We start from the raw sequence: 16,845 nt of genomic DNA on the forward strand, positions 1-16,845 counted from the left end.
ACCCCTTCATCCCATTCCCCAATTTAGCAGAACAGATGTAGAAAGAAATAAGTTTATGCAGAGAGATTTCTTTTTGTATGCATACTGTTCATCATACTTTCTTTCTTTTATCAAACCATTGCAGACTGGGCATGGTGACCCATGCTTGTAATCCCAGCAATTTGGGAGGCCGAGGTGGGCGGATCACTTGAGGTCAGGAGTTCGAGACTGGCCTGGCCAACATGGTGAAACCCCATCTCTACTAAAAATACAAAAAATTAGCCGGGCGTGGTGGCGCATGCCTGTAATCCCAGCTACTTGGGAGGCTGAGGCAGGAGAATTGCATGAGCCCGGGGAGTGGAGGTTGCAGTGAGCAGAGATCACACCACTGCGCTACAACCTTGGCAAGAGGTTGAGACTCTGTCTCAAAAAACAAACAAAAAAACAACCAAAAAAGCCCCCTTTGCTTCAATGTTCTTCTTGCCCATATTATCACCTGTAGCGTCTAAAAGATGAAAGCAACCCAAGGCCAGCTATCTAGTCACCCTAGCAAAGAGGCAGTGGTGAAGATGGGATTTTGAAGTGCTGGCCTGGGAGTCAGCAGACTTGGACTCTCACTGTGGCTCTTCAGCTGCCTTTGACTTTGGCACATCATTTAACATTGGTGAACTTCAATGTTCAACATACTTTTATTGAGTCACATCTGGAACACTTTAAAATTTAATATTTATACTCCTCCCTTATTTTGAAAAGGATTTGAGTAACTAGCAAGAGGTAGAGAGGTGACCTGTCTGGTCGTATCACTGTCTTTGGCTGGCAGACAAGTAGATGATTAAATGGATTAGGGTATTTTAGGTCTTTGATTAGTGCCTTCTAAAAGGCGTCACAACCACAGCCTCTTCATCCTGTCCTTACTTTCTGTCCTGTGACAGCTTCTTCTATTGCCTAGGAAGTCAAGATCTATCTTCTTTGAGGGTCATCTGAAGAGTATTTGTCAAGAAAGTAGTTGTCAAGATCCAGATCAAAAGGAAAGAGAAATTTTAGCATCTAGGAATTGGAAGAAATACTAGAAACTTCAGTCAAAATACCTTTTTCAAATAGTGACCTTGAGGCCTGGAGAAGAGAAATGTCCTCCCTAGATCACATGGTAGAGCTAAGCCTAGATTTCAGGCTCTTTCTATTGTGTGCATCATTCAGACTAGGTGTTTTCCAGGCTTGTAAGAGAGGACTAGGTGTCACAGAACAAGTTAAGGTGGCCTAGGCTCTTGTGCTGGTTTTACTGCTGCGTGGACATATAATGGTAGGCAGAAGAAACCGTATCCCAGACCACCTAAGGTGTTGTATCAGATGAGCTCAGGACCTTCAGATATCTAAAAAATATTTGCCTGATATAACTGTCTGTGGGAAGGCATGAGATATGAGAGGTTTCCCCAGTCAGCCTATGGCTGACCTTGTATGTATCAGCACTGACAAAATGAGCAAAAAGGAAAATTACACATTATTTGGGCAGTGGGACTAATTGGCTGTTGTTCTGTTTCCAGAAAGATTATATTGATTTACATTTGTGTATTTGGCTGATTAAAAATAATAACTCAATTGAATATGTATTTCTTTGATTACTAATGAGGCCAAACTTTTTCCTGTGTTCATTGGCTATTTATGTTTTCTCTCATTTGTGAGTTACTGATTCACGTTCTTGTCTAGATCCCAGTATACTCCTAGTCCTATGCGAGACTTCCCTGCCAAGAAATTATTAGGGTGATAAAGCATTGTCCCTGTGGGGGAGCTCAGCATTTTCTTGGGGAGACAGTTAAAGGCTAAATGAAACACCTTTGTCACTGTACGAGGAGCCAGTTAAGTGCCTACATGAGGAGTCAGATGCTAGAAGCTAAGGATGCTGACACAGGTGGGTGATAGGTTCTGGGTGGCAGCTCTGAGTAATGTTGTCTCTTGCTTTTCTTACACAGAGTTTTGCCGAATTGACAAGCCCCTGTGTCACAGTGAGGATGAGAAACTCAGCTTCGAGGCAGTTCGTAACATCCACAAGCTGATGGACGATGATGCCAATGGTGATGTGGATGTGGAAGAAAGTGATGAGGTGAGCTCTCTCATCCTGCTGTGGCTCTCTTTTCTTCCTGTGTGAATTAGTCTTTGAAAGCTGCTTAGACAGGCTATTCCCTGTGGAGAGACGTTCTCTGCTGGCTTGTTTTTTAGGAACTCATCCCCATTGGGGAAGGTGGCTCCCAGCAGAGCAGCCCTCCAGGAGTCAGCCTGTCAGAGTGTAGGCTTTATGCTGGCTGGCTACCGCCTGCTTACTGGCTAGTTGCATAACACTGACTAAACTGTGTTGTTTGGGAGGGAGAGTGATCCCTGAGGCTGGTCTCTATGGTTTCCTTGGATCCTTATTGCAATCCTGCTATAGATGGAGGGCATCAGTCTGTTCTTAGCCCTGTGTTGGCATGTGGGATAGAAGATAAGACACCCAGATCCTGCCCTCTGGGAGTTTATACTCTATTTGGGAAGAAGAAACAAATTGTTTTAGAAAGATCGTTCTGAATTTCAGGCTGAAGTTTTTGGGAGCCAGTTGAGTGGTCTAGATAGGAAGAGTTAGAGGAGTCTCTAAATGGAAAAAAGCTCTATTGTTTCATCTTTTGGCATTGTTGTACCTGTAGCTCAGCAGATCCCAGGGTGTAAGGTCATTATGTGTGAGAAGATTTAAAAGTTTCTTCATTTAAAACTCAACGTATACCAGTAGTTTGGTGAAGCTACCAAGTTATGCCAAATCTTCAATAGTGATGTAGTTATATCATGATGGGGGAGATAACCCTACTCTCTCTTTCCTGCCAGCCTACCTTTGAGTTTTGAGTTCAATTTTGGATCCCGCATTGTCAGAAGTATTTGAAACAGTGAGGGCCTATACAGAGAAGAGTGACATGAGTGATGAAGAGTATGGAAAGTACAAAACAAACACAATTATGTTTATTAAGCATGTATGTACCATGCACTGTGCTAGGCACGGAGATAGGACTGTAAATAAAACAGATACAGTCTGTCTTTATATAACTTAAAGTCTAGTGAAGAGACGTTAGCCTGGAGAAGAGGAGACTCAGGTAATATAATTTCTATCTTTAAATACATAAGAAGTAAAGAAATTAGACTTAAGTAATGATGATAGTAAAGTGAAAACCATGATACTAGCTATCATTGATTGAACTCTTACTTTATGCCAGTGACAGTGTTAAGCTTTTTGCATAGTTACTCTTTTAACTTCAACAGATTTATGAGGTTGGTATTATTACCAGGGATGGAGCCTTAGGAAGGTTAAGCATTTTGTTCAGGGACACGGTGGGTATCAGTGCAGATCTGATTTCAAAGCCCATGCTCTTAAGTACTGCTGTATTGTTTCTCCTATTCTAAGAGCAGAACAAGGTCCACAGTAAAGTGGGGAAAGTAAAAAGTAGGCATTTTCTTTTAGAATAAAGAATTGACTAACAGTGAGAGCTATCTTGCCATAGAAGAGGCTTCCTTGGTAGACAGTGAACTCCCTATCACTGAAGATGGGCAAGTAGCATACAGAACTCCACTGAATCTGGATGTGGTGGCTCATGCCTGTAATCCCAGCACTTCGGGAGGCCAAGGCAGGAGGACAGCTTGAGGCCAAGAATTTGAGACTAGCCTGGACAACACAACGAGACCCTGTCTCTACAAAAAAAAAAAAAAAAAAAAAAAAAAAAAAAAAAAAAAAATTGGCTGGGTGTGGTGTCATACACCTGTAGTTTCAGCTACTCTGGAGGCTGAAGCTGGAGGATCGCTTGAACCTAGGAGGTTGAGGCTGTGGTGAGCTATAATCATGCCATTGCACTCCAGCCTGGGCAACAGAGCAAGACCCTGTCTCTAAAAAAAACAAAAACAAAAACAAAACACAGAATTCACTGATTGGTCAACAGAGGGGATTTGTCTGTAAGGATGAACCAGATAATGTTTAAGGAATTTAAAGGAAGAGAAAAATAGGCTTCCTGGAGAAAAAGTAAAATTTAATAGAATGGAAAGGGTTGGGCTTACTCAGTAGTGGAGAATCAGTGTGAGCAAAGCTATAGAAGTAGTGAGAAATATAGTGGGTTGGTTTGGTTAGATAGGGACTGTGGTAGAAAACCACAGAACAAAAAGTTGGAAAGGAAAGTGGGGACCAGGCTGAGATATGTATACCTGTTGAACCAGGCAACTGTAAGTTCTTGAGCAAGGACAACGACTGTGATGTAAGTGTCTGAAATTTGGTTACATCCAGAAGTGTCACTGACCTGTAAAGGATCAAAATTTTATTTGTCTATCTATCCTGAGAATAGAGCCATGTTCCTGGGGGTGAATGAGGACTAGTGACATCTTGATCACTATCCCAGGGCCTGGCCACAAAACTGGGGAATGGACAAAGAAGGTGATATAACCCAAGATCTATAAATTCTTGGAAATCTTTGTTACCTGCTCCTCGTCCTTTTTTTTTTTTGTCACATTCTGCTGAGTTGCTTTGTCAATGAGGGGAGGAATAAAATGTTCTTTTTAGAGGAATGTTACCACAACAAAAAGCTCATCAGCACAAACTGTTCCAAAGTAACACAAAAGCTGTTACCCTGCTCTTCCCTGCACCAGTGGTGAGCTGTTCTTTTTCAGTCTAGTTTTTACCTTGCCTTGGTTTCCACTACTCTCCCTGCAGTCTCAGGCTTCACGTGGTTAGAGAGGCCTGCTGGTCTAGGTTTGCATGATCAATCACAAGCTACCTTCCTGAGAGAGAAAGTACCAAAATGTGTGTGCCTAAGCCACTTTAAACATGTATAAGATAGCTTTAGAGTTCAGGATTTAACTGGAAAGTTGGGTAGATATCTCAGGGTTTAGAATATTGTGTAATGGATAGTGGGGTACCAGAAACCCTGGTTCTTTTAGCCATCAAGGACCTGAAGGTTTTTTTTTTTTCATTAATAAAACTTTTATTCCACTTACATGAATTTAGTACACGTGTTCTTAACAATTATGCTTGGATTGTTCATGAGAATTTCATAAAATGTTAATCAAAGCTAGCCATCATCTCAAGTTATTTTCTTGTTAACTATTTTTACAGCACATGCATGCTAGGCAAGTATCAAAAAAAATCACGAAAGCAAAACACCTAAAAAAAAAAAAAAAGAAATTAAATACATGGGTTTTTCTTTTTTTGTTTTACTGCTGTGCTTGATATACATGAAGTAATGAATATCAAGCAATTCATTTTTACTGCATCTTTACTTTTACATTTGCTTTTAGGTTGCCTAAAACATTTAAATACAAATAAAATGAGTGTAGCAAAAATAATGAAAGCCAACATCAGGTAACTTTATAAATGATGGAATGTGAACTGATTCTGCCTTTATTCAGAGTAAAATGGGTCACAACTTTGTCTAAAGGAACACTTCTGCAGCCGTAGTCAAAGGTGTGCACAGTGAGATTGAATATTCCATAGATATACAAGATGTAACATGTGATATCCATGGGATGTCTGTTTCTACTACAGCCTGTTAAGTGCTCCAAACTTTAAAGTACCTACAGTAACTACACCTGTGACTGGAACCAATGATCCCTTTTACTCCCTACCAGGACAAACCAATGTGTAGGCAGTTTTCTTTGCTTAGACATGAAGCAGTTTTAACACTGGCCCTTGTGAAGCCACAGTGTACCAAATACTATGCCAAACATTTATAACCTTTATAAAAATTCCACATTCCCATTTTGGCCACCTCAAGATGGAAACAGGTAACTCCCTGAATGTTCACTGGCTCTACTCTCCTAATATTAAACATAAAAACTACATGGGAAATATAGATATTCAAATAGAAGTAGCATAAACCTGTCATAAATCATAAACAAAAAACTCTTTGTGGAACAGCATGGATGACAAATGGTCTACTGTGTAAATTTTAGAATGAGGCAGACAAAGTTGGAAGGCTGGTTAATTTTCCCCTCATTCTCCTGCTTTAGCTTCATTTCCTTGGGTATCCGATGAAGGACCTGAGGTTTTTATAAGACATCTAAAAGCCTTGCTGATTACTCAAGAGCCTTAGTAGAAGTCTGAAGGGGTGCTCTATTGAGTCCTCATGTATTCAGCCTCCTACTAGTAACTTTTTTGCATAACTGGACTGTAACCCCAGTGCTAGATCTTTTAAAATTTTAGCCATTTCTGAAGTAAGTCTTTCTTCCTACAGGTTATTGTGACTAGAGTGTTAACTTTTCTTTGTATGAATCAAAGCATATCTTCAGGGCCTCTTGTACTATTACCCCAGTATCTAGATTCCTACATACATTCGTACAATTGCCTCTTATAGTTTTCTTCTTATAGTTTTGTCTCTTCTTTGATTCATTCTAATTTCTTTTTTATAGACACATTTATTCAGCATCACAATCAAACTATTACATTTAGCAATCAACGGCATGAGTAAAAAAAAATTATCTACACTAAAACTCTTTGTTGGCATGCTTTACATTTTCCACAGAAAAGAAACAAAATAACCTTTTATACAATTAGTCACAAATACAGTCCTACTTTATTTTGCCTATACACATGAGTATTGTCTAAAACATGTCTTCTTTGTAGCAGCTAGGCCCTGCCACCACTGTGCTTGGCTGAGTTCACAAATCTGTAGTAACCTGTAGCTTCCTTGTCACTTCTCTGGCTCTCTTCTCCTGCTAAGCATTTTTCTGGCAGTAATTAAAATCTTTTGCCACTGCCATAGCTACTGCTGCTACTGGAACCACCATAGCTCCCTTGGTTTTGTGTTTTGACCAGTGTAGAATCCAGAGCTTCTGCCTCCAAAGTTTCCTCCCTTCATGCATCCAAAATTTGAGGACTGATTGTTATAATTGCCAAAATTATTGTAGCTTCCACCACCTCCAAAACTGCTTTCACTACTACCAACAAAGCTGCTTCTGCCTCCACTGTTGTTATAGCTGTGAGAGCTGACACTCCTGCTGTAGCCAGTGCCCTGATTTCCATAATCCTGCCTCCACTTCCATAGCGTCTGCTTCCTCCAGAGTAACCAGGGCTGCCCCTTTATAAGCACTGTTGTTACCAAATCCATTATAGCCATCCCCGTTGCCACCAGATCCACCACCACCATGGCTGCTACCAAAGTCACCACAACCACTGAAGTTTCTCCTCCATGACCAAAGTTGTCATTCCCACCAAAACCACCTCCACAGTTTCCAGAACCACTTTGACCTCTTTGGCTAGATGAAACACTAGCCATCTCTTGCTTTGACAGGGCATCCCTAACTTCGTAGTTGTGGCCATTCACAGTATGGTATTTCTTTTTTTTTTTTTCTGGAGACAAGGTCTTGCTCTGTTGCCCAGGCTAGAGTGTAGTGGTGTGAACACAGCTCACTGCAGCCTGGACCTCCTGGGCTCAAGTGATCCTCCCATCTCAGCCTCTCGAGTAGCTGGGACTATAGGCATGCACCACTGCACCCGGCTAATTTTTGTATTTTTTTGTAGGGATGAGGTCGTGCCATGCTGCCCAGGCTGGTCTTGAACTCCTGGGCAAGTGATCCCCTGCCTCGGCCTCCCAAAGTGCTAGAATTACAGGCATGAGCCACTGCATCCAGCCAGTATTCCTTTTAAAAAGATTTGTTTATTTATTTTGAGACAAAGTCTCACACTGTTGGCCAGGCCGGAGTTCAGTGGTGTGAGCATGGCTCACTGTAGCCTTTACCTCCCAGGCTCAAATGATCTTCCTGTCTCAGCCTCTTGAGTGGCTGGGACTACAGGCATATGCCACCACACCCAGCTAATTTTCAAAAATTTTTTAAAAATTTAAAATATATCTTTTTTTAAGCCCTCAACAAATATCCTTTTCATAGTTAAGTGGGCACCTGGTCTTTGAGAATCTTCTCTTGATACAGCTCTTCCGTTCAGCTTGTGTAGCCTTGCATTCACAGCTGCATCCACCTCCTCCATAGTGGCATATGTGACAAACTCAAAGCCCCTTGAGCACTTGGTATTTGGATCTCTCATTACCACAGTCTGTGAGTGCTCCCTGTTGCTCAGAATGGCTCATTGGACCCTCATTGGTCATTTCAAAGCTCAACTCTGATGAAGAACTTCTACAGCTGTTGGGACTCCTTAAGAGACTATGACTTAGACTTGATAGCAGTGGGAAGAGAGACTTTGATGATGTTTTCAGTGGCATCCATGGGCAGAAAAAGCCATTCTCATTTCTAATTGCTGAATATACTCTGATGTGAAATTAGACTTAGGGCAAACTGAGACTCAGTAGGCGTGTTATAGAAAAATATATAATCAGGTCAGTTGTGGTGGCTCACTCCTGTAATCTGAGCACCTTGGGAGGCTGAGGCCGGAGGATTGCTTGAGCCCAGCGGTTCAAGACCAGCCTGGACAACATAGGGAGACTCTATGTCTACCAAAAAAAAAAAAAAAAAAAAAAAAAAAAAAAAGAGGGACTTTTTAAGAGTCTCTTAAAATAAAAGAAAAACATATAATCATTTGTGTAGGGGCAGCTAGTTTGGTTAAGTGCCATCTTTGCTTGCTTCTCTTCTGGATAGCAGAGGCTATATATTGTGGGCCTTTCAGATGTGCAAGATGGCTCTATTGGTAATGGTGCCCTTCTTGCAGAGCTGGCAGGGAGTTCTACCAGGCTGGCAGTATGAGAATTCGTGACTTGTGTTCTATTCAAACCTCTGGTGGGGTTTGCTCCATGGGCAAAAGATTTGTTGCAGTGGAATGGTACTGTTAGGTTGTGCTTAACAGTATGAGGTGGGCAGACAAGGGCCTACCTAAGACCATTGTCCCCTTGACTGGACCAGACTTTTTGAGAGCAGTGCTATTTTCTTTTCTGCAGCCTACATGGCAAATCAGGGCATTTATTCAGCCATTAAACAAATTCTTATTTAATATGTATTAAAGGCAGACACTATTTGAAGGCTAGGAATTCCACAGTGTACAAAACAGATAAGATCCCTGCTTTTATGGAGCTTGCATTCTAGTGATCTATATGTCACAGGTGATTAAGTGATAAGAAAACTTTGAAATTAGGCAGAACTGTGATCAGATTATAGTAGTCTAGTGACTTTTCCTTTGGTTTTCTCAGGGTAAAGTGGTAGTTAATGATTCCTACCATTTCAGGGTTGTTGTCAGGATTCAGTGAGAAAAGTGCTATTTAATGCTCCCAACACAAATAAAGAACTCTCAAAACTCGACGATAGAAAATAAGCCAGGCCAGGTGCCGATGACTCACGCCTGTAATCCCAACACTTTGGGAGGCCGAGGTGGGCAGATCACTGCTCTTATCTGGTTTGTCTCTGTTCTCTCCAGTGCCCAACAAAGCCTGTTATAGAATATGTGCTTAATCACTGTGTTGAATGACTGACCAATATTGCTATAGCAGAATGCTATCATTCTGCTATGGGAGTCTTAGCAAGGGTGTGATCACACATTTTAGGGGATAAGGATGAGTAGGTAGCAGTATGAATCCAGGAAGCTACAAGATCTACTTATGACTTCTGTTAGTGCCTGTGGTGTCTGATGTAGAAGTATAACACAGGGTTATAAGCTTATGCTCTGGTATCATACAGACTCCATTCTGCCTCTTCCAGCTGTGGAAACTTGGGGAAGTTACATAATCCCTTTCCACCTCAGTTTCTCCATTAGAAATTGAAGTAATAATAGTAGTAGGCCTTTCATGAAGTTGTTGCAAATATTAAATGAATAATGCGTATAAAGCACTTAATACAATGCCTGGCACATAGAAGAAGCTCAATGAAAGTTTTTATGTTTATTATTGTTATCATCAGAAAGAACATATATTTTGATGCAAACAAGCCTGTGTTCAAAACTTGGCTTTGCCACTTTCTGGCTATACAACTTTAGGCAAATAACCTTACCTTTCTGAGCCTCAATTTTTTTTTTAAGCTATTTGAGGAGGGATGTTGCAGGGATATTGTGAGAAATTAATGTTTGCAAAGCCCCTAGCACAATGCCTGGTATATAGGTGCTAAAACATGAGTGCTAAAGCCATGTTTTTTTCTCTCTCAACATGAGGGTACAATAGTGAGGGCTGGCCTGTATAGCAAAATTCCACATCAGCTCTATCACCATCCCATGGCACCACAGCATTCAGCCATGGGAGCCACTCCCAGCAGTGTGCCTGACTTGACTAGGGCCAGGACACTGCAGGAGGTAGAGGTAGTTCTGTTTTTGCCTAAGTGGTTGATATTAAGAGGGAAGGCATGATAAAGCAGGATCACACATTTACAGGGGCTACAACTTTTCTGACAGCTCACCCAGCCTCCTACATATGCCTACATTTTTTTTTTTTTTTTTTTTTGAGATGGAGTTTTGCTCTTGTTGCCCAGGATGGAGTGCAATGGTGCAATCTCAGCTCACCGCAACCTCCGCCTCCCAGGTTCAAGCGATTCTCCTGCCTCAGCCTCCCGAGTAGCTGAGATTACAGGCATGCACCACTACGCCTGGCAAAATTTTGTATTTTTAGTAGAGACGGGGTTTCTCCATGTTGGTCAGGCTGGTCTCAAGCTTCTGACCTCAGGTGATCTGCCCGCCTTGGCCTCCCAAAGTGCTGGGATTACCACGCCCTGCACCTGTGTACTTTTAAAAAGGTCTGGTTTTTGGGCCAGGCACGGTGGCTCATACCTGTAATCCCAGCACTTTGGGAGGTCGAGGCAGGTGGATCACTTGAGGTTGGGAGTTCGAGACCAGCCTGACCAACATGGTGAAACCCCGTCTCTACTAAAAATACAAAAATTAGCTGGGGTTGGTAGCAAGTGCCTGTAATCCCAGCAACTCGGGAGGCTGAGGCATGAGAATCACTTGAACCCCAGGGAGGCGGAGGTTGCAGTGAGCCGAGATCATGCCACTGTACTCCAGCCTGAGCGACAGAGTAGAAGTGTCATGAGACCTGTTTAGAGTTTAGTGGGGGTAGAAATAGACTTGTTTTCTATGTTTTTCATTGTCCCACCGAGCGGCATGCTAGGTCCTGGGAGGCTGTGGGAGTTCAGGAAGCTGGCATCAGGTGGAATCAGAGCTAAGGGAGCTAAACTCTGAGGGGAGCAGTCAGCAGGTTCACTTGCAGTATCTAAAATGCCAGGAGGAACTTGGGCTTGATAGGTAGTAGTATATAGGGAGAGAGTAGGAAGCCCAGTGCTGTGGCTAATATGGGCCAAATTAGATGAAGATAAGTAGCTGGGTTATTTATAGATGTTATTACCATAAGTATTAATAATTGTATTCCCTTTCATGCTCTGGGCCTCACTTTCTTATATTCAGATAGCTGTAGACAACCCTTAAGTGTTCTGCCTCTAGTCTCTCCCGGAATGCCCATGTCATACATGCTGTGAGTGATCTTCCTAACCTACATTTGGGTTCTGTGTCTCCTGCATGATTTCCTTTTCCTGTTTCCTTTAACTTCCTGTACCTACCACTCCATCTCTTTAAATCTGACTTCAACCTTTCTTTTCTTTGTTTCTCATTGAAATATATTTTTTAAAGAGTTGGGGTCTCACTCTGTCATCTAGGCTGGAGTGCAGTGGCACAATCGTGGCTCACTGTAGCCTTCAGCTCCTGGGCTCAAATGATCCTCCTACCTCAGCCTCCCAACTAGATAGGACTACAGGTGTGCACCACCACACTAGGCTAACTATTTTTGTAGAGACAGGGTCTTGCTATGTTGCCAAATCTGGTCTTGAACTCCTGGTCTCAAGCAGTCCCCTCACCAGAGCCTCCCGATTTGCTGGGGATTACAAGTGAGAGCCACTGCACCCTGGCTACCTTTGTTAATTCTCCAGACATACCTCCTACCACTTTGGTCTGGCTCCAATCTTCTTTGTCTTATAAACATTTTATGTTTACTTCCAGTCCCCTTTCTTTGCTCAGGTAGTTCTCCTTACCTGGAATTAACCTCTTGTGCCCCTCCCTGCAGCCCTGGCCCTGTCTGTGTCGATCTTAGTTGTCTTCTGGAATGTGCCAGCTTCATTTTATGTGAACCTTCCCTGACTTTTCCATTCCCAGTGATCTTCCTCATCTCAGTACTAACTCCCATAGCACATAGTCTCTATCGCTCAATTTAGCACTTAATTAGAAATTGCCTTGCTTTGTGCCCTAATGATTTTGATTGTATTGTTTTGTCTATAAATTTGTCTTCCTACTAATACTGGCATTATTAAAGCACAACTCATCAGATTACTTCTACCATGTGCCAAGCCGAGCTGATTGCATATAAAGTTTTGTTTAATCCTTAACCACTCTGTGAACTAGGTGTTATTAGCTTTATTTTAGAGATGATAAAACTATAAATGAGTGGCTTACTTTTGCTTCTTTAATTAATCTAAACTCTGGTCTGTCCTTCAACGCTGCCACCATTTGGATTTAACTCATGCTACTAGTTCATGTTATACTGCATTTTTTTACTCTATGCTATAGCCACCCCAAACATGCTCTTCATATCTTATCACTGTGCCCCTGTTCCAGATAAATCCTTATCCTGGCATTTTTCTGCTTCCCACTTTGCCTGTAAAAATTTCACTCAGGCCAGGTTTGGTGGTTCATGCCTATAATCTCAGCTACTTGGTTGAGACAAGAGGATTGCTTGAGGCCAGGAGTTCTAGACCAGGCTGGGCAACGTAACAAGACCCCGTCTCTTAAAAAAAAAACCCACACATTTCAGTGCAGTGCCTGGAATAAAACAACAACAACAACAACAACAACAAAACACACACACACACACACACACACACACACACACACAAAACCAAAAAACAAATAAAAACAAAAGGAAAAAGAAATTTCATTTGTCCTCCAAGGCCTAGATCAGGGTTTCTGAACCTCAGCATTATTGATATTTTGGGCCAGATAGTTCTTTGTTGTGGGGAGCTGTCTTGTACATTGTAGGATGTTTAGTAGCATTCCTAGCCTCTATATACTGGATGCCAGTAGCAAACCTTTCCCCTTCCCCCTTCCAGTTTGACAACCAAAAATATTGCCAGTTACTATTGTCAGTTGTCAATTTTCAAACTGCCCCTTGTTGAGAACTACTGGCCTAGATTAAATGTTGCCTCATCCAAGAAATGTTTTTTTTTTTTTTTTTGAGACGGAGTCTTGTTCTTTTGCCCAGGCTGGAGTGCAGTGGTATGATCTCAGCTCACTGCAACCTCTGCTTCCTGGGTTCCAACGATTCTCCTGCCTCAGGCTCCCGAGTAGCTGGGATTACAGGTGCGCGCCACCACGCCTGGCTAATTTTTTTACTTTTAGTAGAAGTGGGGTTACATCGTGTTGGCCAAGCTGGTCTTGAACTCCTGACCTTGTGATCCACCCGCCTCGGGCTCCCAAAGTGCTGGGATTATAGGCGTGAGCTACCACACCCGGCCAGTCCCAGAAATCTTGTTTGTTCTCCTACAGTGGGAAGTAATCCTTTCTCATGTTCGAGAGTACTTGGCATGAACCTTATGTTTGTCATGTTGCTCTGTTCTGTATTGTAATTGGGTCCATGCTTACCTATCCTACATTTGGGTTGTGGGTTCCTTTAGGGGTCACAAACTAGGTTTTATTCATTGCTGTTTCTCATAACATTGTGTTTGGTTCAGGGCCTTTCTCATAAGGGTGCTGAGTTGAGGTTTTTTTTTTAATTTTGAATTTGAAAACAAAGATACTATCTTATTATTTTATGCCCTTTAAATTGTTTCTCTAGTGCAAAGGAGGAGTACAGAGTGAGTTGGTCATTGGTACTGGGAACAGAATGCTTTGGACTTGTGAGTTCCCTGTCAGGATAAAAGCTGAAGTCAGTGTTGGGTTGTTTTTCCGGAGTTGCTATAGCGAGTCTGGCCTCTAGACATGTTAGTATATGACCTATATGTCTGATCTCCTCTGTGACCCTCTTCCCTACCCTTCTGTCCTATGTTATGAATCATGTGCAGAATCTGGATGGAGGTAAGATTACTGTACTTAAAATGATAGGAAAGACTTTGAGAATAACACATACTATAGGGGCACAAGTGAAGAAGAAAAGGAAAACACTGAGAATGCCGAAAGATTATGTAGTAGAGCAGAAGTATGTACTTTTAGAGCAAGAACGATGATGGTTTCAGGTATACTTTTGCCAATTATTAGTTGTTTGACTTTGGAAAATTTTTTTCTCTCTCTCTTTCTCTTTTTCTTTTCTTTTCATTTCTCTTTTCTTTTCTTTTTTTGAGATAGAGTCTTGCTCTGTCATCCAGCCTGGAGTGCAGTGGCATGCTCATAGCTTACTGCAGCCTCAAAGTCCTGGGTTCAAGCAATCTTCCCATTACAGCCTCCTGAGTAGCTGGGACTACAGGTGCATGCCACCATGCCCAGATAATTTTTGTATTTTTTGTAGAGACTGGGTTTCACCATGTTACCCAGGCTGGTCTCCAACTCCTGGGCTCAAGCAATCTCTGCCCACCTCAGCCTCCCAAAGTACTGGGATTGTAAACATGAGCCACCGCACCCAGCCTGGAAAATTTTCTTAAACTCTGTGAACTTTCATTTCCTTACCCTCAAATTAGTCAGTAATTCCTACCTTGAAAGATTATGGCAAAGATGAAATGAAATCAGGTATATCAAGTACCCAGCCTGTGGTCTAGTTTATAGTAGCAGTATTTCTACTTCTTTTACTCCTACTACCATTGCTATGATGTGCTAGGCTTGTGCTGTGTACTCTTGCATACACTCTTTCATATAATCCTTACAAGAAATCTCTGAGACAGACATTAATTTTTTCCCATATAACCAATAAGGAAAGAGACTGAGTTAGCTCATAGTTAACCATTTTTGAGGTTATTGTAACTCAGATGTGCCTCAGGTTGATGATAATATTCTAAGGTTAGATTGTGGTGATAGTTGTATACTTCTGTGAATATACTAAAAACTATTGGGTTTTATACACAATTGGTATGTGGATTTGATCTCAATAAAGATGTTTTTTAAAAAGTCTCACTGCATTGTTTGGAGTGGTGGTCACCTTTCACTTGCCTTTCTGTAGCTCAGCCTGTAACCATCCTTAGGGCCCTATAGAAAGCACTTCAAAAGTCATGTTGATTTCTATTTCCATTTCTTTTTTTTGAGACAGAGTCTCGCTGTGTCGCCCAGGCTGGAGTGCAGTGGCGCGGTCTCGCTCACTGCAACCTCCACCTCCTAGGGTCAAGTGATTCTCATGCCTCAGCTTCCAGGGTAGCCGGGACTACAGGCATGCACCACCATGCCCAGCTAATGTTTTTGTGTTTTTAGTAGAGAAGGGGTTTCGTTATGTTGGCCAGGCTGGTCTCGAACTCCTGGCCTCCAGTATTTGGCCTGCCTTGGCCTCCCAAAGTGTTGGGATTACAAGTGTGAGCCACTGTGCCCAGCCTCTATCTCCATTTTCCTTACCTCCAACTTTGATAGAGATACAGTGGTGCTTTGAAGTCTGAAGTACCTACCATGGTTGCTAGAAGCAGATCCCTCGTTAGCTAACTGACAGCGAGGTTGCCTCAGTTCCTGGACAGGTATAGATGACTTTTGAAAATGTCAGACTGAAGAGTCCTGGAGCATTCTCTTTTGGAGAATTTCTCCCTCTCTCCCTCTTTTTATTCCTTCCTTTTTCTTTTTTGTAGTTAGTACTGCTTCTGGGGAAGTTAAGATGTCAAAGAATCTGTGGGGCAACTCTGGTGGCAATTCCCTCTTATCTATATACCAGGGGCCCGAATCAATTTCTTGACCCCTACTATGTGGCATTACATGTGAGGAGTTGTCAAAGACAGCTAACCAAGTGACTCTAGTTTTATTTTTCCTTGATTCACCTTGTGCTTGGGGCCTCTCTCTGATTCCCATGGCTGCTATATCACTCCAAGAGGCCATACTGGCACCTGGGAAGCAGTGCTTTCCTTTTGGTCCCTGGACCCAATTCTGAACGTAACTTTTCTTTGCTTTCCCTGCACACAGCTTTGACAGCCTGGAGCTACTGCTACTGCTGCTTTTTCTCCTCCTCCTCCTCCTCTTTCTCTTTCTCCTTTCTTTCTTTTTCTTTTTCTTTTTTTTAGACAGAATTTCCTCTTGTTGCCCAGGCTGGAGTACAGTGGCGCAGTCTCGGCTCACTGCAACCTCCGCCTCCTGGATTCAAGTGATTCTCCTGCCTCAGCCTCCTGAGTAGCTGGGATTACAGGCATATGCCACCATGCCGGCTAATTTTTGTATTTTTAGTAGATACGGGGTTTCGCATGTTGGTCAGGCTGGTCTCAAACTCCTGACCTCAACTGATCCGCCCGCCTTGGCCTCCCAAAGTGTTGGGACTGCAGGCATGAGCAACCGCGTCCAGCCTTTCTCCTTTCTTAAAAAAATTTACTATATGCAAATTAACTTCAGCATTGGTTTCCAATATATACATTTTGTTGCTATAGTAATTCTTCTTTGACTTCAGTTTGGAGGCACCTCTCTACTTTTTTTCTTTCTAGTTCTCTGCCTGTATCCTGGTGCAATCATCATCTTGTCTCCTACTTCATGGAACATTCTGACCCCCTGCTCTTTATTCAGGCAAAGCACAGATTAAAGTCGGCTCAGGGCCTTTGGACAGAACAGAGACAGCTGACACCATGAATGACATCATTTTTCAGGTGAAACCTGCTCTTTAGGCTAAAGAAATGTCCTGTTCCCATTCTTCCTTGTAAGTACTTATAGGGTGGCTGTAGCATTCACCTACCAGGAGTGGCTCATCAGTTTATAGGCTGCAACTTCCACTGAGTTCAAGTTCTTTGGCCTAGCTCATACATTCAGTCCTAACTTTTGTGAGTTTCTTAGAATAACTTTAGAATAAACTGTTTGGACTTTGACTT

General features: G+C 42.3%; 1 protein-coding gene across 3 annotated transcripts in view; it reads left to right on the forward strand.

The window, feature by feature from the left end:
- STIM1 (stromal interaction molecule 1) overlaps positions 1-16,845 on the forward strand; it is a 218,053-nt gene that overhangs the window by 106,961 nt on the left and 94,247 nt on the right. For all 3 annotated transcript variants that reach the window (XM_030917547.1, XM_030917548.1, XM_010366943.2), the window contains exon 2: positions 1,947-2,077. In XM_030917547.1, the coding sequence (XP_030773407.1) occupies positions 2,030-2,077 (48 nt within the window). In that variant the 5' untranslated portion in view covers positions 1,947-2,029. The remainder of the gene's footprint in view (positions 1-1,946; positions 2,078-16,845) is intronic.

This window comes from Rhinopithecus roxellana, chromosome 15 (assembly GCF_007565055.1).
Source record: "Rhinopithecus roxellana isolate Shanxi Qingling chromosome 15, ASM756505v1, whole genome shotgun sequence".
NCBI classification, from domain to species: Eukaryota; Metazoa; Chordata; class Mammalia; order Primates; family Cercopithecidae; genus Rhinopithecus; species Rhinopithecus roxellana.